Consider the following 25475-nt stretch of genomic DNA (forward strand, 5'->3'; position numbering starts at 1 on the left):
GTTTATCTGATCTCTGTGTTAGCTGGATAAAGTGAAGGTCCTCTTTGCTGAACACATCTTTATAATCATTATAATTAATCATTATTATACCCAAAGCATAATAATCCATTTCATGTAATTAAGATACCTTTATAATGAGCAAAGTGATCATGTTATGATGATTATATTAAACAGTAAAAAAACAATGAGTTTATTAATTAATATCTAATTATTATCATCGTGGCTTGAAGTGTCCTTCTTGGGACGGAACAGCAGATACTGGTGTTATGATCTTGAGCAGACATCGTGGCTCCTTGGGTTTTAATCTGTGGATTCAAAGTACTGTTTGACCCAGCTAGACCCAGCTGGGCAAATGTGACCTTTGGCACAAATCAGAGAACCAAACCATGCCATTACATTATCTAGAAGAACTGAGTTCTGGGTGTGAAAAGGAATTTGGTTTGCATTAAGCTATGAAGTTGGTTCTTATCTAAACCACATCAGACGCAATCTGTGTGTCTACCTCACCCTTTCTTTGGAGACCCTCTTTGCGGATCCGGACGTCAGAGAGGTCAGATGACCGCTGGGCACCGAGGTTCAGTAGATTAACTGCAGCACCGACTCTCCAGTCAAGATATGTTTCCGAGTCACAACAGATAGATGGAATCGTTTGCGTCTAGAGGGACTCTTAGAGAGTCGGAATTGTATCAGCTTTGTTTTGACACATAGGTATTTTCTTAGCCACAAATCAGAGCATCCTGTATCTGAAAGAAGGCATGATGTTCTGAGGTTTGCTTGTTAGAGTCGGTGCTGCACTTCCAAAAGGGTGAGATAGACACAGCATGAATCGCGTCTGATGTGGTTTTGATAAGAATCAACTTCCTAGTTAATGCAAACCAAATCTTTCATTTTTACACCCAGAACTCAGTTCTTCTAGATACGAAGGTTCTGATAACCTCATATTCACACATAGTCACCATACATCACACCCCATCTACCTAGATCCATCCATCACAGTAGTCTTAGTTGTCGTTTTTAATTGTTTGGAAAATAAATTCTTACTTTTTATAAACTTGACTCTCTTCTTGAATTAATACGAAGTGTTCCACAATCCCTAAATAAACATAGAATTCTAAATATTCTGGTTAAAACATTCAAAGACCAATCAGACTGGATTCCCATATTTATATGGGAATTCACATCACACTTGAAAGCTAAGGGGATGGGACGGTGCAACACTGTCCATCTCCTTTCCTTTTGTATTGTTTTCTCTCTGTAAACATGCTGTTTACTTGCTTTGCACGTCTTCTAATTGAAATCTGTCTTTATCATATATATATATTATTTTTTCATAAGCTTGCGTTTGGTGGGGGTGGAGGGTAGCCTCCCTCCGCCTATGTGCGGGGGACTAGTGCTGACTGTTCTCTGTGCTTATGCACCAAACTGCAGCTCAGACTACCCACCCTTTTTGGAGACCTCGGAGGAGGTGCTGGAGAGTGCTCCTTCCGGTGACTCCCTTGTTCGGCTGGGGGGACTTTAACGCTCATGTGGTGGGCAACGACAGTGAGATCTGGAGAGGTGTGGTGGGGAGGAACGGCACCCCTGATCTGAATTCAAGTGGTGTTTTGATATTGAACTTCTGTGCTTGTCATAGATTGTCCATATTGAACACCATGTTCAGACATAAAGGTGTCCATATGTGCTCTTGGCACCAGGATACCTTAGGCTGCAGCTCGATGATCGACTTTGTTGTCATCTTATCTGATCTGCAGCCACATGTCTTGGACACTTGGGTGAAGAGAGGGGCGGAGCTGTCAACTGACAACTACCTGGTGGTGAGTTGGCTTCGATGGTGGGGGAGGAAGCCGGTCAGACCTGGCACGCCTAAACACATTGTGAGGGTCTGCTGGGAACGTCTCCTGTCAGAAGAAGTTTGTAATGATTTAAATTACATGTTATTTAATAAGCCATAAGGCGTGGGATTCCATAGGAAATATGAAATCCACCTTGCGGATCTGTGAGGTTATTTAAACCAGAAGATTGGAACTTTTTAATGCAGGGATTAGATAACCGCTTCGTATTCACTCAGAGACAACAGAAGAGAGAGAGTCAAGTTTAAAAGTTTAAAAATTTATTACTTACAAATTATACTAGACTGACTTTAGGCACTAAATGTATGGTGTAACTAAGGTGGGTGAGACGGTGAATGGGATGACGTGTGATGTTGCTCAAAACCAGCAAATCCGAAGAAGCGATTAGTTCTGATGGGAACTGAAGGTGATGTCATCGCGTTAAGCTTTGGTTAGGAGATTCATAAACACATTCAACGCCATTTGCCGGTCTACCTACCCTTGGTGGAAGCCCCCGTCTAGATCAGGAATGTCGAGGTTCAGCTTGACCTTTTCTGGAACCGAGCCGGTAGGAAAAGCAGCGGTTGCCGACCAGACCAGTCTGTGAGATACTCCCGGGTCACGACAATTTTATTTGCGTCTGGTGAGACCCGAACCTGGGTCTTGATGGTTCAGCTTTTATTCTGAAAGGAACCGTTGCAGCAGTTGGAACAACAATGAATTTTCCAGCTTGTCGTTGTTCTTTTGGTTGAAGAGGAGAGTTACGGATTGGCCACTCCGACACTTCTCTAGAACGCTTTGAAATGGCGTTAGAGATAACGTGGGCATAGTTTTATACTTAGGATGTTTTGGTTAATGGTCGAATGAAAGTTGACAGACTTACCAAACACCATCAAAACCACGCCTCCGTCAGATCTGTCAGATTCTGATTGGATCAGTGAAAGTAATGTGTCATGTCTTTTAACGCTACGTGAAATCAGTGCTGTTGGAACATTTAAAATGATAGTACCTTTATATTCTATAGGATTATAATAAATTAATTAATATTTTGATTTCACAGATTGGTCACATCTTATTTATTGACTAACACTTGGTTGGAATAGCTTTATTAAAATATAGTTATTTGATTAATTAAAAGAGAAGAGTCCATTCTTCATTCTTCTGTTGAGCTGAAAATAAGCAGGTTAGAAGCAAATGCATGAGACCTTGAGACCATATCTCATGCAGACTAGTCCTGTGTCAGAGGAGGGGGAAAAAACAGTCATTTCATTCTGTTACAAGTTTCAAATCTCACCTCCGACAGATCTTCCTAAATGTTCCGGGAGAGGTGGCAGACATTGAGTCCGAGTGGGCCATGTTTCGTGCTTCCATTGTCGAGGCGACCGACCGGAGCTGCGGCCGCAGGGTCATCAGTGCCTGTCGTGGCGGCAATCCCCAAACCCGCTGGTGGGCACAGACTGTTAGGGATGCCGTCAAGATGACGAAAGAGTCATATCAGGTCTTTTTGGCCTGTAGGACTCTAGATGCAGTTGATGGGTACCAGCAGGCCAAGCAGAATTCAGTCACAGAGGCAAAAACCCGGGCATGAGAGGAGTTCGGTGAGACCATCTGTTATGGCTACCCGTTTCCACCTACTCTTGCAGGAGGTTGCTGCTCCAACTGCCTCCTGCCTTTCCAGCTGCACTCAATCCCTCATCAACTGCTGAGTTTTAAAAGGGCACAGACAGAAGATCCAGAGTGGAGGGACAAAGATTGGAATGCTGATTTATTCAGAGGGATTCAAACCCAGACAAACTTAGAGTTTGATTTAGGTGCGGTTTAACTGAATTTTTGGGTTAGAGTTCTGTGGAACCTTTGGTGAGTGTGCTCACTGGAGCTTCTTTAGTGGTTAAATGGTTAAATTAATGGTTTGCTTCTTGTGTTTGCTCAATGGAGCTCAATTAAGCCCCTTTCAGACAGGCCATGAAAAACGGAAATTTGCCGGAATTTGTCCGTAAGACCTTTCTGTCTGAATACAAACATCCGGATAACGTGCTCCGGAATTTCTCCGGACGAAGCCCCTAGTAACAGGTCCGGACTTGTTACGGACAGGGTGGCTGCTTTCAGACTCGTGAGGTAAATTTCCGGACAAGGGGGAGGGGGGAGGAGGGGACCGGGGGACGCTGTGCGCACCTAGATAACATATATGTCACGTGACCGGGAAGGTATACCACGTGATGTCCCGAGTCCTGAGCACAAACACACAGAGGAAAGAAGGCGAACATCTGAACAGCATCTCCAACATGTCGACCAATTGGACAGATTCAGAAATTCGAGACCTACTCACGGTGAGGGGAGACATGGTCATTATGAAAAGTATTCAAGGTACAGCGCGAGACTCTGTCACCTACGACCGCCTAATAACGAAGTTGCGTGATCTGGGAACGCACCGGAGCAAACAACAGGCCATATCGAAGCTCAAGGCCTTAAAGCGTCGATACCACGAGGTATGTGACCACAATAGGAGAAGTGGTAACGACCGGATGGAGTGGGGCTACTTCGACTTATGTGAAGCTATATGGGGTGCTCAAAAAACCACAAACCCTGTTGTGGTGTGTGGAAGCATGGCGGCGGCTTCCAACCGACCAGAGGACTGCTCTGAGGCCAGCTGCAGCTCCCTTGAGAGGGCCCAAGAAGACGCAACGGACGGCAGCGAGAACCACAGGCCCCAAGTCGCGTCGGACAGTGACTGCTCTTCCATAGCAGGTAAATATTCACGTTAGCAAGCAGATGCTGTTGTAAGACTGGGTGTGCAGATGTACAGCTTATAGCTATAAAAAAGTTAATTGCAGACAACTGCGACCTAAACAGCAGGCTTTTAACTTCTGGGATCTAAACTGCTCCAACTGAGCACGTGATGAGAAAAGCGCTGGGTGACGTGTTTGAATTACGTGCACATTGGGGGTTACAGTTATTGGAAAACTCACCAAAAAATGGAGGACATACATTACGTGTCCCATTTTGAACATGTATTTTGTTACTATATCTGAGTTGAGTTTAAATGTTTGTCTTTGTGGTAAACCTGTAGTGCACCATATTCAGATAATCACCCCACTGCACAAAATACATTGAAACACTACAGCATATATGTGACACTAATGTCTGCCTTTTTCAATAGGGCCATCATGCAGCACCCCATCGCAGGCGGCATCCAGCACTCCAAGGCAAAGAAAGAGGAAGAGAGACAAGTCTTCCTACACAGAATGGAGCGAGGCTTTGGAACGCATGGATGAGAGAAGCCATCAGCGTGACAGATAATTAATGCAGGAGCAGAGGGAGTTTGAACAGCAATATATGCGTGAATACTTAGCGGTCAGGCGACAAGAAGCGGCTACATTCCAGGATATAACATCTTTGATGCGTCAACTTGTTAACAGGTTGACTCATCCACAGCAGGAATGGATGCCGGGTCCAAACTACCACAATTTGTAGTTCATTGTCCCTCCACCTTCACTGGCTGATGTAACATTCTGACCTGCAGAGCTCCATCAGTGCAGACTGCTGCACCCCACATTCTCCATCTGTAGACAGTTTCATTTCAGTATTAATTTTCAGTTTTTATTTGTTACACTTTATGTAAACTGTTGCCATTTATACAATCTACTAAAATAAGTTGTTTTTTTGTGTTTTTTTTTTATACAAGCCTTTCATGGCAAACCTTTAGTCTCGATTAAATTGGGGGGGGGGGGGGGGGTTATTGAGTTAAATTTTTTTGGACAAGTTTTGCACATTTTAATTAAATGTCTTTTACTTGAAGTGACAGATTTTGCACAACACAACTTATACCTCTGTTTGCAGTGTCTATTTTACTTTTTTTGCCTGGCAAATAAAAACCTTTTTGGGTGAAACTATGAATACATTCTCATCTATGTGAAGAATGGTTAACACTGTTAAAAGTTTTCTTTTTAATTAGGGGAAGCTGACATAGTTACAGTCCCAAAATGTACAACGCAGTTTTGGACAAGAAGCACAATCAATTTGAAATGCAGTTAAAGTACTGACATGATTGCCCCTCGAATTTGCTGTGCCCCTCCAACTGGAGGTGCATACACAGCTTCTGCATTAGGTTCAGGTAGTTCAGTGGCATCAGTATTCCATTCAGCAAGGTAATTGTCTTTGTTGATCTCGCAGACATTGTGAAGAATGCAACAAGCAATCACAATGTCCAGCATAATGTGAATGTCCACATCACAACGCTTGGCCAGACACTTCCAGCGGCCCTTAAGCCGCCCAAATGCATTTTCAACAACCATCCGAGCAGAGCTTAAACGATAGTTGAAGGTGCTTTGTTCAGGCGTCAGACGATGGTGTTGTGTGAACCCCTTCATCAGCCACTTCTTCAGTGGATATGCCGCATCCCCAATCAGATGAATGGGAACCTCTACACCATTGATGTCTCTGGACATCTAGAAGGACAGAAAACCAAGATTAGAGGTGTAGGGGTGTGTGTGTGTGTGTGTGTGTGTGTGCGCGCGCGCAGATTTAGATGTTAAGGCATACCTCACGGGGGAACAGGTAGCCATCTTGTTGTTCGGCTTTGATGAAGATGGTAGAGTTGCTGAGTACTCTGGCGTCATGCGTTCGACCAGGCCAACCAACATAAACATCTGTGAAACTGAACAAAGCATTTCGTTAGTGCTGCAACATAACAGCCCCAAACAACAAAGGGATGCATAAAATGTAAATTTGCTCTTGACAACAACATAGAAATTCATGCTCTCACAAAACCAGTCTTACCAGAAACGGTGGTCCACAACAGCCTGCAGAACAATGGAATGCCAGCCTTTTCTGTTGTGATATGAAGCTGGATCGTCCTTCGGAGCAATGATTGGAATGTGGCTTCCATCTATAGCTCCACCACACATTGGGTAGCCGCGTGCAGCAAATCCATCCATTGTGACCTGTAGCTGGTCCAGCTTTGGTAATGAAATGAAACGTTCTAGCAAACGGTCCTTCAGAGCACTTGTCACCTCTCGCAAAAAAACACAGACAGTGGATATACCAACACCAAACAGGCAGCTTATGGTTCTGTATTCGCTCGGTGTGGCATACCACCAGATAACAATGGCTAGCCTGAGGGAAGGTTCGTAAGGCCTGCGCCAGTTTGTAGTTTTCCGTGCCAAAACAGGCCTAACCAAGCTTAACAGGTAGTTGAAGGTCCTGCAAGACATTCGAAAATGTTGATACCACTCCTCATCTCCAAAGTTTTTCAACGCGTTTGACCAGAAAACTTCGCCACTTGGTCGTGAATGTTGCCATATACGCCGGGTCGCGGTCTCCTGAAGCATGCGGCGAACCATGGCAGCTCGCCTCCTACGGTACCGTCTCCTACACGCGCGACGGAGCGTTTCACACCGCTCCCGTGATTCCTTTATTACCAATTGAGCTTCATCATCCAGGTCTCTAATGCGTTTTCGTGTGCGCAGGATTACGCTTAACATAAGTCCGATCAGTGAGAGGAATTCTAGCTCTTCGCCGGCCATGTTGGACTGAATAGCTTTGTTTGGGGAAATGACGCATGTACGCCCGCCGCACTTTGTTTACGCAATATCCGGGTACAGCCTCCCCACCCCCTCCCCCCAGACATCTGGAACTTTTCCCTGCTGTCTGAACGCAGCCGAAAGGACAAGTTCCGGTACAAAAGTGGTGTGTCTGAAAACACAGTTCCGGTTAAAAACCGGATTGAATTTTCCACAAATGTTCCAGAATGTCTGTCTGAAAAGGGCTTTAGTGTGAATGCCGACCGTCGGATTACGGAAAAGCAATGTGGTTTTTGTCTTGACCATGGAACACTGGACCAGCTCTATACCCTTCGGAAGGTCCTGGAGAGTACGTGAGAATTAGCCCAACCAATCTACATGTGTTTTGTGGATTTGGAGAAGGAATTCAACCACGTCCCTCGAGGTGCCCTGTGGGGAGGACTCCAGGAGTATGGGGTACCAACCTCTCTGATACGGACTGTTAGGTCCCTGTATGACCGGTGTCAGAGCTTGGTACACATTGCCGGCAGTAAGTCGAGCTAGTTTCTGATGCGAGTTGGACTCCGCCAAGCCTGCCCTTTGTCACCGATTCTGTTCATAACCTTTATGGACAGGATTTCTAGGTGCAGCCAAGGTGTTTTGGGGATCCGTTTTGGTGGCCTAAGATTGAGTCACTGCTTTTTGCAGATGATGTGGTCCTATTGGCTACATCAGAACGTGATCTCCGGTTCTCATTGGAGCGGTTCACAGCCGAGTGTGATGCAGCTGGGATGAGAATTAGAGATGAGGTCCTGCCCCAAGTGGAGGAGTTTAAGTATCTTGGAGTCTTGTTCATGAGTGGGGTAAAGATGGAGCGTGAGATCGACAGGTGGATTGGTGCTGCGTCTGTAGTGATGCGGGCGTTGTACCGATCTGTCGTGGTTAATGCTGTTTAGAGATCATTATGATTTTATGACTTGGTTTTATTTTATTTTGATCTAAGTGAAGCACTTTGTGATTCTATGTCTGTGATAAGTGCTATATAAATAAAATTTACCTACTTACGTAAGAGAAAGCTGAACCAGTAGGCAAAGCGCTCAATTTACCGGTCGATCTATGTTCCTACCCTCACCTATAGTCAGACTTTGGGTAGTGAATGGAAGAATACAAGCGGCCAAAATGAATTTTCTCTGGGCTCTTTCTTAGAGATAGGGTGAGAAGCTCGGTCATCCAGGAGGTTCTTGAAGTAGACCTGCTCCTCCTCCACATCAAGAAGGGCCAGTTGAGGTGGTTCGGGCACCATCCTAAGGATGCCTCCTGGACATGTCCCTGGTTTTCCAGGCACGTCCAACCAGGAGAAGGCCTAAAGGAAGACCCAGGACACGCGGGAGAGACTAAGTCTCACGGCTGGTCAGGGAATGCCTTAGGATTTCCCTGGAGAAGCTGGCCCAAGTGGCAGGGGAGAGGGAAGTCTGGGCCTCCCTGTTTAGGCTACTGCCCCCGCGACCCGACCCTGGATAAGCAGCCAAAATGAATGGAAAATTTATTATTATAGCTTCATTTTTTTGTATTCTTTTACATTTTGCACCAAAGGGAGTGACACTCCAATGTCATTGTACCCTGTACAATGACAGTAAAGGCTGTCCTATTCCAACATTATAAAAGTCACAGTAAAAACCAATCGCTTCAATCAAAGGCCAGACAGAAAGTTGAGTCTTCAGATGAGATTTAAGTAAAAGAGTCAGCCTGGTTTATGTTTGTAGGCAGCTTGTTCCACAACCTGAGACTTCATGCATCATTTCTGCCTTTCACTTGACATTTTAGGACTTTATTCTGAGGGTGAGATCAGCTGTGGTTCAGTGGAAAAATCTGTCACTTGCCAATCAGAAGGCTGGTGGTTTAACCTCAGCTTCCCCACAGCAGATGTCTTGGGCATGACACTAAACCTCATTTAGTCATAGTGTCAGGGTTTAGACTCTATAGGCATCTGAAAATCTTTTTATTCCAAATAGCATTTAGTTAAGAGTTTGGCCTTTATCATGATTTCAGCTAAAAAATGCACATAATGGGGTAAAAATTGTGTTTGAACCAGTTTTGTGGTTGGAGGAGAGCATTTCAGAGTTTTGCATGTCAAATGAGATGGGTCATTAAGGGTCAAGAATCAATATTTGTCCTCAGGGATTCACAGAGTTGAGGCACATCCTGAAAAAAGTCAATTAGGTTTTTTGTTTTTGTTTTGTTTTAAAGTAATGTGGAAAACCACAGTTGTGGAGCTATTAGTGTGGACCTGGTGACAGTTCTTAGAATAATCACTGACAGGTCATCAGCCCTGTGCTAGAGCAAAGCTGACACAATTTACTGGCCGATTCTTATTATTTTAACTACGACTACAGTTGCTTCCAGCAGTGGAGACAATTCCTACATATGTAGGGCTGAAACGAATCAGATCTCTGCAGCTGTGTTGGGCAGAGCCTCTTGTTGGGGTTATTAGGAGCGAACAATTCGTAAGCTTTAACTTACTTTTGGATTCTTCAATAAATTCTGTAAATATGGAACTATTTACTGATTTATTAATTAATTAAGATATTCTTAGATATCTTCGGGGCACCACCCTTTAATTAGAAAGGGAAATGAATCCAAAACTCTTATCAGTCTTTCTTGAAGTTCGTAGAATCCTCGGAGCAGAGACTTCTCTTCGACACAACAAAGCTACTGGACACAAAAATCTGAATTTTATAACATTTAATTAACAATTTGTCAAATGAATAAACAGTGGAATAGATGAATAATAACCGTGTGATATGATTGAAGATGGATGTGTTTGCATGTGATGGAGGATGTATGAATGGGGTCCTTTGTTCTCACAAAGGAGTAGTGTGTGTGTGTGTGTGTGTGTGTGTGTGTGTGCGTGTGTATGGATTCAAAATGGAGTCTTGAATACAAGATGGCTGACCCCTTTGTCTGGCTAAAGTGTGGGTGGCAACTTGCACTTTAACTTCCAAAGCACTTAGAATCAGTAGTAACTTAACCTTAAATCACTCAAAACATTTCAAAAGATCATGAAACAACACAAAAGATTAATCACAAATTAATATCTTTTAGTTTCAGCCTGGCCATGACAGAAACCATTTTAAGATACCAAACAATGATCAATAAGCAGTTTATTCTTTCAAAATGACCCGACGGACGTGTTTGGGACGAAAGAGGAAAACACGAAGCTACTTTTTAAGCAATAGCGCGGTTTTATTGCTTATTCTGGACTATAGAGTTAACGGAAGAAGAAGGAGAGAGAGAAAGAGATGAGTTGCTGATCACCAGAAGAGCGAGGCGTCCCTCCCTCTTTGATTTGACGGTTCTCAGTGTTTCTCCGCAGCTTTCGGCGTCGTCCGTCGGTTTGATGCTTTCTCCGTTGTTTGGCGTTCACGAGTGTTTCTCCACGGGCTGGACAGAGACAGCAAAGTTTCTTTCTGTGCTGAGTTATAACTTACAGCGTGCTTGATGGAGTTGTTGCTTTCCTCCGCAGTTCTGTGTCCTCAAACATCAGCTGGAGGGGAGCAGAAACGAGCAGATCTGATGGGCTTGCAGTTTAGTTTCCAGCAGTTCCGTGGGCTCAACTTGGGCACTTAGAGCTTCCGCGTGCTCAAGGGAGTCGGAGCGTTGACAAGCGTGTCCTTACCGCCAGGTATCCTGGGCAAAAGAACGAGGATTCTTTGTCTCTGCTGAAGATTTATGGTCTTAGTTCGCGGGAAAAGCTCCACGGCTTCCCGCACATGCGCAGAACGTGTTTCTGGTACTAGGCGGTGGCGTCATCACAATGCTTCCGTGTGCAAAGCATCATGGGAAATGAAGTTTCTTGGCGCTGATGTGATTATTTGCTTTTCAGAGCAATTTAAGCACAGTCATTTTGGAGAAAATCACTGCATAGTAATTTCCTCATGAGGTCAGACCCTCAACATTCCCCCTTTTGGTTTCGGGGATCGCGCCCAAAGCTCGATCGTCGGAAGCACAGATGGGTTTGTTCCTCATGAACGTAGGTCGACTTGATTGTCGGAAGCACAGGTGGGTTTGTTCCTTAGGACGTTGGTCTCCTTGGACGCCTTTGTCTTTGGTCTTTGTCTTGGATCCTGGCGCCTTTGGTCTTTGATCCTGGTCAGGCACAAAGAGGATAGGAAACGGGATAGTCCCCAACGCGCATAACGAGAAGAAGCCACTCACGCAGGTGGTACGCAATGAAGATGTCGTCCATGCGAGAGGTAGTAGTGTAGAAGGAGGAAGGTCGGTGGGCGGTTAACTCCACGAGTGGACACAAAGGCATCTCACCGCCGGCCATACAGTTCAGTTTATGGAGCACGCGGTGATGTACGAGGTCCATAGTTCGCAAACGCGCATTGACCTATGTGGTCCCAAGATTCCCCCCTTTTTTGGTCCAAAGGGTGGATCAGGACAGTCTTTGGGCTAAAACAAGGACCATAAAACTAAGAGGTACTACAATGTGCTGGTGCGTCAGACAGAGTCATTGACAGACTGAGCTGGGCCGGCACATAACCACTAGTTAATATGTGACCAAGTAAGAAACAAAAATACAGAAAACCCAAAAAAAAAAAAACATGTAACATATAACATCCAAGAAAATTCATAGCAACCTTGAGGTCTCATAAAATACATTCTTAGGTCATACATTCAGTGTGTAGCTTATAAAGAATGTGACATAATGCAACACTCAGATAAAAATGTGAGGTAGACTAAAGTGAGAACTACTCTTAGGGTTACAAAATAATAAAGAAAATGTTGCTCACCCCCTTTAGACAGGTGTGGTACATTCACGCTTGGATTCTCCCCGAACGCGGTCACGAGGCACACCGTAGGTGAGCAAGTGCATCTTATCTTGGAGTTTCTTAACACGCCTGTAGGCGGAATAAGCTATCACGGCCGTGATGAGCCATCCCATCCCCAGGGCGACCAATGTGCAGATTAAGGTGGTATAATCTGTGTCAATGTAGCGTCTTGGGTATCTATTCATGGGCGTCAAAGTAAGTTCACGCGGGTTTGTGTGAACTTAACAAATTTGGTTCCTTCAATCAGTAATTGTTGGTCAATTTCTAAATCGATGGTAAAGTTATAACCCTGGAAAGCGTCCATGATCTCAATCTCTGAGTCATGCTGTTCGAGGTTGAGGTGATGGAGTGCCAGGTTTCTAGTTCAAGGTGGAAATGCCTACCGTCCTTTCAAATACCAATGTTAGCATCGACTTAAACCTATAGATGTGAGGTGTCACAATCATGGGAACATAACAGGAAACCGAGTTCTAATTTTTCTGCATCACCATGAATGGGAATTGCACTGCCTAGGCTGTACGCTAGGTGGATTTATGAAAGGTGCACAGTAGAGGGGTAGCAGCTGTCAAGCTATCTTTGAGCAGGTCCAGTGGTACCAAGTACGGGGAAATACGACTTTCAACCAAGCTGTCCAGCGTGGAACTTACTTCCCTGAGCAGGTCCTGCATCAAATCTCTCACCACTCATGTGTACACAATATCCTGATGTATGGTTTCAGACAAAGTCTTGATTGCACGTAGAGATTCATTAATCAGAGCAGAATGTAGGTTGACAGTTACAAGAGTACCCTGTAAGGTTTTAGTAAGTACTTCCTGTTAGCGTTCTAGGAGGAGTTTCTCTTGGTTAGTGAAAATGACGGCGGGGGGGGGGGGGGGGGGCTTGGTTCTTTGTCGGTTAGTACATGTTAGTGGGTTAAACGTGCACTTCCCCCCCTTTTCCATTTCCATGCATAGAACTATGTAGCGACTACGTCTACCTCCTGCGGGGAGTCTGGTCTCTGTACCCGCGGGGATGGTTTGACGTAGGGTTTGATTTGGTTTGCATGCACCCATTTGTAGACAGGCTCCTGTCTCGCTTTGGTGATGCGTAACCTGTATGCAACTGGAGAGAGTTTTGCCACGATCTCAAATGGTCCTGACCAGCAGGGCAGGAACTTCTTAGCTTTGCGTGCCGGTTGGGCGAACCGAAAGTAGAATACTTTGTCACCCACCTCGTATTCGCGGCTGGTTGTCTTTTGGTCGTAGTAGGCCTTAGCGCCTTCTACGTTGGTCTCCAGTTTCTTCTGAGCGTGCGCGAACGTAGCTCTGAGGTGTGTTTTCAAGTCTGCCACATACTGATGAGCGGTATAGGCAGTGGCAACACTGACATCCTCTGGGTGATACAGGAGGTGCAGTGGTAGAGTCATCAGTCTGCCGGTCATCATCTCAAAGGGCGTAACCCCTGTGGATCGCTGGGGAGTGGACCGTATGGCCATCAGGACCAGAGGGAGCTTGACGTCCCAGTCCTTCCCAGTGGAGCAGACGTACTTTTTGAGCATAGAGACGACCGTGCGGTTCATCCGTTCGACCTGTCCGGATGACTGTGGGTGATAGGGGAGGTGGAATCTCACTTCCACTCCCAAAAGTTCAAACAGGGACGTCATTACACTGGATGTGAAATGAGTTCCTCGGTCAGAGTCAATGCAGAGTGGAAGTCCCCATCGACTGAAAACGTGGTTAATCAGCAGTACAGCGGTTGTGACGGCTGTATCGTTTGGCGCTGGAAGGCACTCAACCCACTTTGTGAAACTGCAAGTTACAGTTAGCATATATTTGTTTCCTCTTGCCGATTTGGGAACCGGTCCAACCCAGTCGATCTGCAGGTGGGACCAAGGGAAGGTTATTCCCCTGCGTTGCAGTGGTGCTCTAGCAAGCGGCTGGGAGGGTTGAAACTGGGCACAGATGAGGCAGCCTTGGACATAGCTGTGTACGTCCTTGGACATCGACGGCCAATACGCTACTTCTGTCAGTGACGCGAGGGTAGCTTTTGCTCCGCGGTGACCTCCAACCGGAGTGTCGTGGGCGTAGGCAAGCATCACTCCTCTGTGGTCGAGTGGAACAACCCAGCGCGGCGGGCTGTGATCGTCACGTATGTAAACTAACAAATCGTTTTGTAGTTTCAGATGCGCGAGTTGACGATGCAGGGTTACCAAATCTCGGCTTGCGCCAGTAGGTGGTGACGGTTGTTTAGACATCGGGCCCTTTTGGAGAAGCTCGCGGATGAGCTTCAGGTCAGGATCTTGTTCCTGCATGGTGACTAGGTCCGCATCATGTGGTTGTCTGCCTAGAAACACGGGTACCCCAACGTTCTGAGGTTCGTCTGCCTGTTTAGCATGGCGACGAGTAATCGCGCAGACCTCGTGAACGGCCTTGGGTGGAAGCCACTCGTCTTTGAATTCCCAGCAGGTTCCCTGGTCAGCACCGAGCTTAGCAAGGCGGTCAGCTTCGTCATTACCATCTTTCTCTGGACCTAGGGTCCTGGAGTGACCTTTGACCTTTTTCCAGTAGACCATTATGCCTTTCTCAGTGGTGAGCAGATCACACGCTAGGAATAACTCCGAGTGTTTCACGTCTCTGTTCCTGGCGTTTTTCATGTGGTTCTCCTTCCACATGGGGAAGTGAGAGATGAAGCTGTGTCTAGCGTAGTTTGAATCAGAGCAAAGGACGATTTGAGTGATGTCCAAGGCTGCCGCCTGCTGGAGGGTTATCAACACTGCAGCAATTTCGGCGTACTGACTAGACTTTTGGCCCAACCGGTAGTGATTTGGTTGCTTAGTGTCACAGTCCACCCAAACGACTCCAACCCCAGCACGGAGCTGGCCTTCGTGAAGATAGGCACATCCGTCAGTGTAAACTTTCGGAAGCCCTTGGCAAACATTCTCATCAAAGTAGCGATGATTGGATGCGGTTGGGTAGACTGCGGCAGGTGTGTCCAGGGGGCCCCTGACGGAGTCAGAGTCACAGTGCTGGCAGCCTGCTAGCCCTTGTCCTAGCGCTAGCTTGGTGTTCTGACCATACTTGACCTCAATGTTGTATCCTTGGAGCACCATCATCCACGTCGCAATGCGGCTGTTTGACACTCTTCCTTCGCGCAGACGCTGGCTGTTTAGGAAGGTGACAGGCTGATGACACGTTTCAATGATCACTTTCTGTCCACCGATGTAACTACGAAAGTGCTCGACGGCCCAGACTGTAGAGAGGAGAGCTCTCTCGCAGTCTGAGAATTGGAGTTCCACCTTGCTCAGAGGCTTGCTGGCGTATGCCACAACTCTCATGTCCTGATCGTGTTTCTGCTTCAAAGCAGCGCTCAGGCAGTGAGAGGAGAAAGTAGCCTCTATGTAGAACTCTTTATCCTTGTCTGGGTAAGCCAGACAGGGTGCGGACGCCAACTTCTGTTTTAGGAACTGGAAGGAGTGTTCTTGGGGTCTGTCCCACACGAAAGGTGTGTCGTTCCGAAGTAGCTCGGTGAGGGGCCTCGCTATTTCAGCGTACTCCTCAATGAACTGCCTGGAGTAGTTGCAGACTCCGAGGAAGCTCCTGAGTTCAGTCAGATTAGCTGGGGCTTTGATGTCCTGAATGGCTCTAATGCGTCCCGCTTGGGGCTCGACTCCATTAGGGCCAACCAGCAGTCCAACATACTCCACTTTGGTTCGACACCACTGTCCCTTGAGAATCGCCAATTTAGCTCCGGCATCAGCGAGCTGTTGCAGCACGTGACGGAGTTCGGCCAGGTGCTCCTCGAAGGTTCGACTCCTCATCAAGATGTCATCGACATATATGAGGTTCCCTCTAGAAGCAGCATCTGACATGGCTTTGTGGAGGAAGATGTTGAACTCGGCAGGTGAGTAGGAGTAGCCAAAGGGGCAGCGGTTCCAAGTATATTGGCGATTTCCAAAGGAGAAAGCCAGTTTATACTGGTCCGCCGGCTCAACCTTCATGGTCCAGAAGCCGTTGGCTATGTCAACCGTAGAGAAGAAACGAGCATCTCTGACTCTAGCTAGCTCCTGATCTAAATGGATCATAGGCCACCTGGAGAGAGGTACTTGTTTGTTCAGTGCACGATAGTCTATGGTGAGACGCCATTTCCCAGTCGGTTTCAGAACCGGCCAGATGGGAGAGTTGTAAGTGGAGTTACACTCTCTGATGATGTTTTTCTCCTTCAGCTGATCGAGGATCTCCTGGATCGACTCATAAGCAGCGAGGGGAATCTTGTACTGACGTACAAAAGTAGGAGGGGCATTCGGGTTCGTTGGAATGCGAACCGTATGCAGGTTTGTGAGTCCACAGTCCAGGGAGTCCCTGGATAAGATGGACTGAAACTCATAGAACAGGCTTCTAAGCGCTGCTCTCTGCTCCTCTGACTCCAGCGCATCCGCTTTGTCAAGCTGCTGGCTGACTTCGGCCTCGAAGCCGTCATAAGGTTCAGAGGAGAAGGGTCTCTGGTGTTCCGGGCTTTCAACCGGTGACTCAGAGGGTTGAGTATTTATTGCAAAAACCGTTAGACACTGACCGCCGTCAGTATCTAAGGTTGCACTGCAAATGGGTTCCTCAGGAAGGGCTTCATGCCGCTTGATGGTAATCATTTGTGAAGGGAAAGTACTGAATGTGTCTGCACCAACCTGTCTGTCGTTCAAGAACAACGGAAGTTGTCCGATCACGGGGACGGAAAGTTCGAAGTCATGGAATGAGCTATCTATCAGCATGCCCAAGGGCTTTCCTGCCTGCAGGTGGATAGGAATCTGGGTCGGATTTTCGACCAACAAGTACGCAGAACGATTGTTCAGCTCCAAGAGTGGCGTGCCACAGACGGCTAAGTTGAGCTCCAAGAAGTGCGGTGATGGCTGGAAGAAGGCCTGTGTGCCTGGCAGCTTCTGATGCTTCATCAGAGTCAGACGAACAGGCACCCCTTTGACCAATGGGGGCAGAACCGTGCTGGCTTCAACCACTGCACGGCAGGCCTGTGGAATGGTCTGTCCGGACAGCAAGTGTTCACGGCCTTCTGAGCGAGGCTCAGAGGAAGGTGTGGCCCGGGCGAGAAAATGACTGCATAGTAATTTCCTCATGAGGTCAGACCCTCAACACTCTGCAGCTACCGACTGGTTGTTGCTACGAGTCTGCTCCATCCCCGCAGATCTTTGGGAGGCCGTTGCAGCATGTAATTCACTAACACTTTTATATTTCAATGCAATTTAGACTAGATTATGTTGCCAACCCATACATAATAAAATAAATATACCACAAGTTCACTGTTACAAGTAGAAATTAAATGTTAGCATTTCTAGTAGCTTACTACTGAACATGTTAATGAAATAATTAAATACTAATCATTATGATAAATGACCTGCAGTTGTATAACGCCTCTCAGAGTAAGGCAAGGCACTTTACACTACAGTGCAGCATTCATCCATTCACACACACATTCCCACACTGATGGTGATGAGCTACGATGTAGCCACAGCTGCCCTGGGTCACACTGACAGAGGCGAGACTGCAGAGCAAAGGTGCCACCGGTCCCTCCAACCACCACCAGCAGGCAAGGGGGTTAAGTGTCTTGTCCAAGGACACAACAGCAGAATTCTCTGTCCGGAGCCGGGATCGAATCTGCAACCTTCCGATTACTGGACAACCCACTCAACCTGTTGAGCTACTGCTGCCCCCGAATGTGAATATTTTTAGATATGTTATTTTGACTAGGATGAGGTCAATACAAACCTAAATTGTGAATCAAATGTAAGTTAAATGTTGTTCCATAAAATATGTATTAACTATAAATATCAGCTGGGAAGGGGGGAAGTAGACAACACCAATTTAATATATATTATTGAGCCCTTTATCATTTTGCTTTGTAATTTATTATTTTTAGCAGCAAACCATGATCTTGTTTCTTTCATGACTCCCAGGCTGACACCCTCCTCTGCCCCTGCTCTCTCCTCAATCAAGCCCTCAGCCACTTAATTACCTTCACCTGCACCCTGTCATCAGCTCATTACACACACCTGCTCCCCCTGCTATATATTCACCAGCCAGTTCCCTGTCAGATTATTGAACGCTCATTGCCAGTAGATCGTCCAGCCTTTCACCTTGCCTGATCACAGCCTCCGGACCTCGTTCTCATGCCTGACCCCTGCCTAGGACTCTGCCTGCCATCCCGACCCTCGCCTGTCTTTGACCTCTTCTATAGCCTGCTCCATTTACCTGCTTCGCCTCGTTCTGGTTTTTGAACCACGCCTCCTCTCCGACTCTGTCTCCAGCCTCGCCCTCCTTGGGTACGCCACATCTAATAAAGACTTTTAAAGGAGCTTCACTGTGTTTGGTGTCAATTTTTGTCCTTCTACTTCAGCTCATGACAGTTTCACTTGAAACGTCGTCAAATAGAATCCTCGATTAATTGATGGACGATTCGATAGAATACTCGAATACTAAAATATTCGATAGCTGCAGCCCGATACATATGCATGGCGAAAATGCATTGAACCTGTTTCTGCAGAGGGTAGAAGCACATAAATGATCTATAATGGGAAAATTACCACAACAGCTTTAAGTGGCTTCAACTTTTATTATTAGTAGGGACAATTCTCTCAATTCTAAATATTGGTGGGGCATTAAAATGATGCTTATGGGTGAAGGTTCATGGTTCTTCTGGTTCTGGTTTTAGAATTAAGATTCAATACTATCTGCTGGTTTTCCTAGTTCAATCATGCTTGACTTAACTTTTTTATAATTACTGAACATAGAAATCTTACAGATAGACCTAAATCACTGCAGAAATGTGGCTTTGAATCTGGATGCGGTCTGAAATAAATCAGACTTGTTACTTTCTGTGTTGAGCCTTTAGATGACTCTGGTCATTGGTGTAAACTGAACTGAAAACTGGATTAAACTGTAATTGATTCTAATCAAACTTTTAAAAATTCTTTCTTTGCAGTTCAGAAAGTGTCTAATCCAGCACTTCACTGGTGTGGGCACAGTCCCAGAGAGCAACTTCAACCAAACATCTGAACGACCTGGAATTACTGTCGAGAGTCAAACTGGAGAAATGTCGGCCATTGCGGCACGCATTCCCGTAGGCGTCGCTGGATCACCCAGATCTGATGATTCTCAAACCGACTGTGGCTCATTTGCTCAGCTTCCCATTCCAGAGAACAAAGTTTGTCCGCTGTAACACCAGACCTCATTCTAATAGGTATTTGTTCATTTCCAAGAGTGTGTATCAACCTTCTGTATTCCACCCATGGTGTGCTTACGAACCTTTTGGACTTGAAGAACAGTAACAAGGTTTTCCCAATTTCTTGAGGAGCAGTAGAGCAGATAGTGATTTTTTGAATAAAGTCCTTAGCGCAGAAATCTGGAACTCGAAGATGAATTCGTGCTTCAGAAAGTTTTAGTTGTAGGTTCAATGTTTGAATAAATTGGTGAGCATTTGCTTGAACTTATGAAAATCAGCCCTCAGATAACACTGAAACAATTAACTGCAAAACCTTGAAATGAGTACAATGAGGGCAAGTCTGTTTCAAACGCACCTATAGTCTTTCATCTTGGCCTTGCCTTTTTATTTGAAGCCTCTTGATGGAGTCTGCAGAAAAAGCATAGCTTTTCTATGCTGTTTCCAGGTTTTACTTTGGCAGCAAGTGTTGTTCATGTTTGTATGTCAAAAGCAAAGAACATACTTTGTATTTTGACTTTCTTGCACGGGCTGCTTTCAGTGGAATTATCAAAGATATTCAAAAAGAGATGGATAGTCATGTCTCCATTTTCCTCATGCATGTAAAGATTTTGAATGTATAATTGATACCAGCAGGAAATCAAAGGCTCACAAGCTACTACTGCTGTGGTCTCAAATTTAGAGAATGACATGAAAATTTTCTTTCACAACGTTTTTCTTCTTTGGTACTTGGTGAAACTAGAATCTGGTGCAACATTTTATTTACCGTATGTCAGTAATTCAACTTAAACGTTTAAACTAGTCTACGCGACAGACTCATTTCATTATTAGTATATTAAAAAAACTAGAATTTTGTAAAAAGGGTCAATATTCTAGACTCAAAATGTCAGCTAATGACTCCAGAACACTTGAAGAGGGTTCCTGAGCCTTAATTTGCTCCAGATTTTCAGTTTAACTATTTTCGTTTGTATTTTTGTTGAATGTTTTTATTAAAAGGTTTTCACGAGTCAGAAGATTTTATTAGAAAATTACCTTGTGTTTATTCAAACACTGGGATAAGTATCTCGGGGTCTTGTTCAAGCGTGAGGGAATGATGGAGCGTGAGATCAATAGGGGGATTGGTGCTGCATCTGATGTGGGCGTTGTACCGGTCTGTCGTGGTGAAGAGAGAGCTGAGCCAGAAGGAAAAACTCTCGATTTACCGGTGGATCTACGTTCCTACCCTCACCTATTGTCACGAGCTTTGGGTAGTGACTGAAATTACGAGATTGCAGATGCAAGCGGCCAAAATGAGTTTTCTCTGCAGAGTGGCTGGGCTCTGCCTTAGAGATAGGGTGAGAAGCTCGGTCATTCGGGAGGGGCTCGGAGTAGACCCGCTGCTCCTCCGCATCGATAGGAGCCAGTTGTGGTGGCTCAGGCATCTGATTAGGATGCCTCCCTGGGGAGGTTTTCCGGGCACGTCCAACCGGGAGGAAACATAACGGGAAGTCCCAGGACCAACTGGAGGGACTATGTCTCTCGGCTGACCAGGTAACGCCTTAGGATTTTCTAGGAGGAGCTGGCCCAAGTGGCTGGGGAGAGGGAAGTCTGGGCCTCTCGACTTAGGCTGCTGCCTCTAGGCCTCTGGAATTCACCCTGACATGCTGTCAGTCATCTTCTGGTCCAGATCCTGACCAATGGAGCTCATTCTTTATTATTAAGTGGTTTCTTTGCTGCCCTTCTTGACACCGACCACCCTTCAACAGTTTTCTTTTCACGGTGTGATTCAAATTCAAATTCAAATTCAAAGATACTTTAATAATCCCAGAGGGAAATTAGAGTTTCAGTACACACAATTCAGAGATCAGACATACATGGGCAAGACTCTTGACAAGAATTGGTGGCCGTGGTCATTCGCAACCCTGAGCCGTGCTACCTTAATAGAGATAAGAGGGTAACAATAGGAATTGATTCGGGAAGAGGGAAAAAAAGGCACTTCACAGCTACTCTCCCACCAGGAGGGCAGCTTTGCTCTGCAAAAAAACACCTCAGACAGATAAGCAACAGACTTCAGACAACACAACATAGATACTCCAATAGGAAGGCGGGGTGGGTTGGTGGGGTGGGGGGCGGGGGGGGGGGGGTGCTGCTGGGATTCTGTTGCCCCAGCGAGAGCAGCCATGTACGGCGCTCAGCCACTGTAGCCACAGGAGGGAGGGAGATCTCCGGAGAAGCGCAGAGCACATTGACTCCTGCAGGTTGATGACCTCGCCAGGCTGAAGTCCACCAATCCGAATGCGGGGTTTCACAGCATCTGTCTGCATTCCTTCGTGGGGGTTTGTTGTTAGCATCTTGAGGCTGCTAGTGCATCTGATTCGGATAACAAGACTTTGTTTGGGTCAGGCTGAGATAATTTTCCTCTCGGCCTTCAGTCTTTACTGATCATTCCAGTCCTTCAGTGAAGCCAATTTCGGTTTTTAAACTTGTCCATACCGTCTGGTGACCCTCTCCGAGATGCCATCCATTTTGCGCACTAATACCGGTATCGCAGCTAGAACATTGTCCAGCTTACGATTCACCTCGAGTAGCGACCCAGTCTGTGAGGTCTCCACACGGACGGTGCTTTCCGTGGGTGTGGGTCGCCCTCCAATCGCTCCCGTCTTCCCAAATTTCCAGAAAACCAGGTATCCTCCCACTCCAATCAGAAGAAATCCAGTGATCATCAGGCCAAATATCCACATGTCTTCGACGTCCTCAATGGACAGCTGGGAGAGGCATACGATCTACCACTCCTTCCAGGAATCCAGCATATACCCCGCCGGGTGTGTCCACTGCGGGCACGTGGGAGCCCCCTGCTCCATTCTCAATGTTGAAAAAAATCTTATCAATCGTGTTGAATGACCAATTTATCAAATCCATAGTTAAAAATAGGGTTTTTCAGAAGAAATTCAGAGAAGCGCTCTGTGGGCAGACAGGACAAAGAGCCTTGGGAAAAAAGGGAGCAAAAAGAGAAGCGTCTGTTCTCTGTGAGTGCCAGGAAGGATCATTGCAGATGCACTCACTCTTGCTTGTTGTGCTGCTTAAACCAGCTTTAAACTGGTGCAGCCCCCATGCCGCAGATGGACACACTTTAGGAGATGGTTCTGGTGCTGCTGGACTTTTTCAGGTGCCAAATTCAGTGGAACGAGCTTTTGGGTAAATGTTTTAGAAATGTATTTTTTCAGAGTTTTATTTTTTAATGGATTCTAATTCATCTGATGACTATTCTACAGTTTAGACAAACTGCCATCATTAAAACTGAAGTGCAAACGTTGTGAAATGTAATATTTGGGTCATTCTCAAAAGGTTTTGCCACTGTTGTCAAAGAAACAAAAACAGTTTTCTTGTTTTACAATAAGCTTTGTAGTGGCAGACAAAGAAAGTTCTTCAGTATATCAGCAGAAAATATGTGAATTTCTTAATTAGCCATATGGAAAAGCAATGTATTTCCATCTAAAGCACAGATCAACAGCAATACGTTCTGCAAATTCATCATTAGCTACAGCAGTAGCAGTAACTGTTCAAATGTCTTCATCTTGGCTTGGTGGTGCATGTTTATTCCCAGTAACTGTACTTTTTTTATGTACTGAACAGTGAGTCTCTGTAAAGTATGGTGTTTGTGTGTTCCAGTCATAGCTGCTCATGTACCAGGTGGCATTTGAAAAGATGATGATAAACTAATAGTGCTAATCTGATGAGTTAAAACACACCAATTTAAATAACAACCTGCAAATTTTACTGGTGGAAATTTCTGTCATTTAACTTAAAGATCTCCAAAAATGTTAATCATAAGTAAAACAATTATTATTGTGAAAACAATGTTTACATAAGCTAAACTTAAAAGGTCTTTAACTAACAGTGGTTCTTGGGTTTCATCTACCTGAGAAGTGGCCTAAACCACTGAAGTTACTCTGCCACTTAAATTACCAACAGGAAGTAAGGTGTAGTGTGTGCGAAGGAAGCTTTCAAATAGAATAAACAAGAAAAAAACAATGCTATTGTCAGTATGGCATGGAGTCATGGGTTTGCTTAGAGATGGAAACAATGATATCACTCAAATTCAAAAGTACGTTAATAACATCAGAGGGAAATAAACACATCAGGTGGACTTAGGATATTTTGCCCCTTTGAGACCAGTTTTCCAAAACAACATTCATTCCAGACTCCTAAAACTCTGCTACTGTGCAACCAGAGAAGTGAATCAATGAAAAACCTTTTATTTTCACTAAACACTGTTCTGACATGAACACCTAACTTCCAAACAGCAGTAAGACCACGTCAGACGTCCTCCTCACAGATTAACGTTCTACTTGCAACTTCTTGCTCTCCACTGGACTCTTCATTTATTTTTTTGTCCACCAGAATGTGGTAAGAATGAAACACACACACACACACACACACACACACACACACACACACACACACACACACACACACACACACACACACGGTGTGCAAATAATTTTTGTATTTCTTTCAGATGTCTAAAAAAATATTCAGAAGTTTGACCATTTTGATCTTAATCTCTAAAAGAAGAAACACAGGAAGACGTTTTCTTCCGAGTGGCCCTGACAGCAGGACCAACGCACCAAACGGAATACGTAAGAGTCATAAATGAAATTGTTGAAGGGTAGCTCAGATTCTGGAGTGAAACTGTTTAGACCTGAACTGAGCAGCCACCTGCTTCAATGAAGGTCTCATTGAGCTGAGGCATCATTACTTCACACTGTTTTGTGTTGGCAAAAGTCTAGTTTGCAAATATGTTATAATTTAGCAAGATACATGTTTTCAAGGTACCAAGAAGTTTAAAGACCAAGTTCACTTATTTTTCAACAAATCTGCAGTGGTCTCTAGTTTAAATGAATGCTTTATGAGTAGGGCTGTAGCGAAGCATCGACGAAGTCGACGGCTCGATTCTAAAAATTTGTCGACGTCAGATCCGGAAGTCGACGCACCGCGCCCACTTGTTGCATCCCCAGGAGTTTGTAAATAGAGGAGGAATCTGCCTGTTCTTCCTCTAGTTCGCCCTCTTCTCCGCCTTAACTAACATCTCCGCCAAATACCGAAGACCCGGAACAACGTCCGTCCACTACTAGATTATTTTCCTGTTTTGCCCCTTCGTCTCCCGGCAACGGACAACAACTTCCGGGGTCAGATGCGCTGCTTCGTGTCTATCGCAGATGTAGAAAATCACCGGGAGCGCTTCTCCCTTAATAAAGGAGCTTCTTTCAGACATGAGGAGAGCTGTTTTGGTGGTAGCAGTCTCTCCTCCGTGCTGGTCTGTTTGCTGCTGGGTGTTTTTGGTTTATTTAAACTTGGTAACTTGAACTTAACGTTGGTAAAGCTACTGTTAGCATCTTCGCTAACAGCTTCTTGCGATGGGATAAGCTGTTACGTTTTGGTTTAGAGTTCATCTTTTTTGTGGTGTAGATCTCCCTTCTATTACATTTAGAGTGTTGTGGGTTTTCGGTTTAGTGTAAAATACCACCTGAGTTTGGTTTAACCCGTAACACCACTCGCCTCACGCACATAAGTGACCAAAACAAAGCAGCGTGGAGACACTCCATCTTCTACCACCTCTCAGGCAGCAGCCTGCACTCCCAAGTTCTACACATCACCAGAACATAACCAACCAACACAATAAACGCAGTGTTATACAAAATGGAAGGCCTGTAGTGTTTATTCTCTTACAGTAAGAATTTATCAATTTTTTTTGAGGAATTTATTTGAGATTTTCTGGTTTTTGTTAATTGTGCAATAGAAAAATAATCATTAGATTAATTTTCTAAATAGTCATTAGAATATCGTGGTGGAGGAGTTTGAGTGCCCTAATGATCCTAGGAGCTATGTTGTCTGGGGCACTTAGTGCCCCTGGTAGGGTCTCCCATGACAAATTGGTCTTAGGTGAAGGGTGAGACAAAGAACGGTTCGAAGGATCTTTCATGGCGGTGAAAACGAAGAGTCGGAGTACCCGGCCCGGAGGGTTACCGGGGTCCCACCCTGGAGCCAGGCCTGGGGTTGGGGCCCGTGAGCGAGCGCCTGGTGGCCGGGCTTTCGCCCATGGGGCCCGGCCGGGCCCAGCCCGAACCGGATAC

At 45.5% G+C, this 25475-nt stretch overlaps 1 protein-coding gene across 1 annotated transcript in view; it reads left to right on the forward strand.

Annotated features, from left to right (window-relative positions):
* Window positions 1–21432, forward strand: part of valopa (vertebrate ancient long opsin a) — an 80152-nt gene extending 58720 nt beyond the window's left edge. Inside the window, exon 5 of the mRNA XM_054750212.2 lies at window positions 19126–21432. Coding sequence (XP_054606187.1) covers window positions 19126–19362 — 237 coding nt within the window. The 3' untranslated portion in view covers window positions 19363–21432. The remainder of the gene's footprint in view (window positions 1–19125) is intronic.
* The last annotated feature ends 4043 nt before the right edge of the window (window positions 21433–25475 follow it).

The sequence above is a fragment of the Nothobranchius furzeri genome, chromosome 12, assembly GCF_043380555.1.
Source record: "Nothobranchius furzeri strain GRZ-AD chromosome 12, NfurGRZ-RIMD1, whole genome shotgun sequence".
Classification (NCBI taxonomy): Eukaryota; Metazoa; Chordata; class Actinopteri; order Cyprinodontiformes; family Nothobranchiidae; genus Nothobranchius; species Nothobranchius furzeri.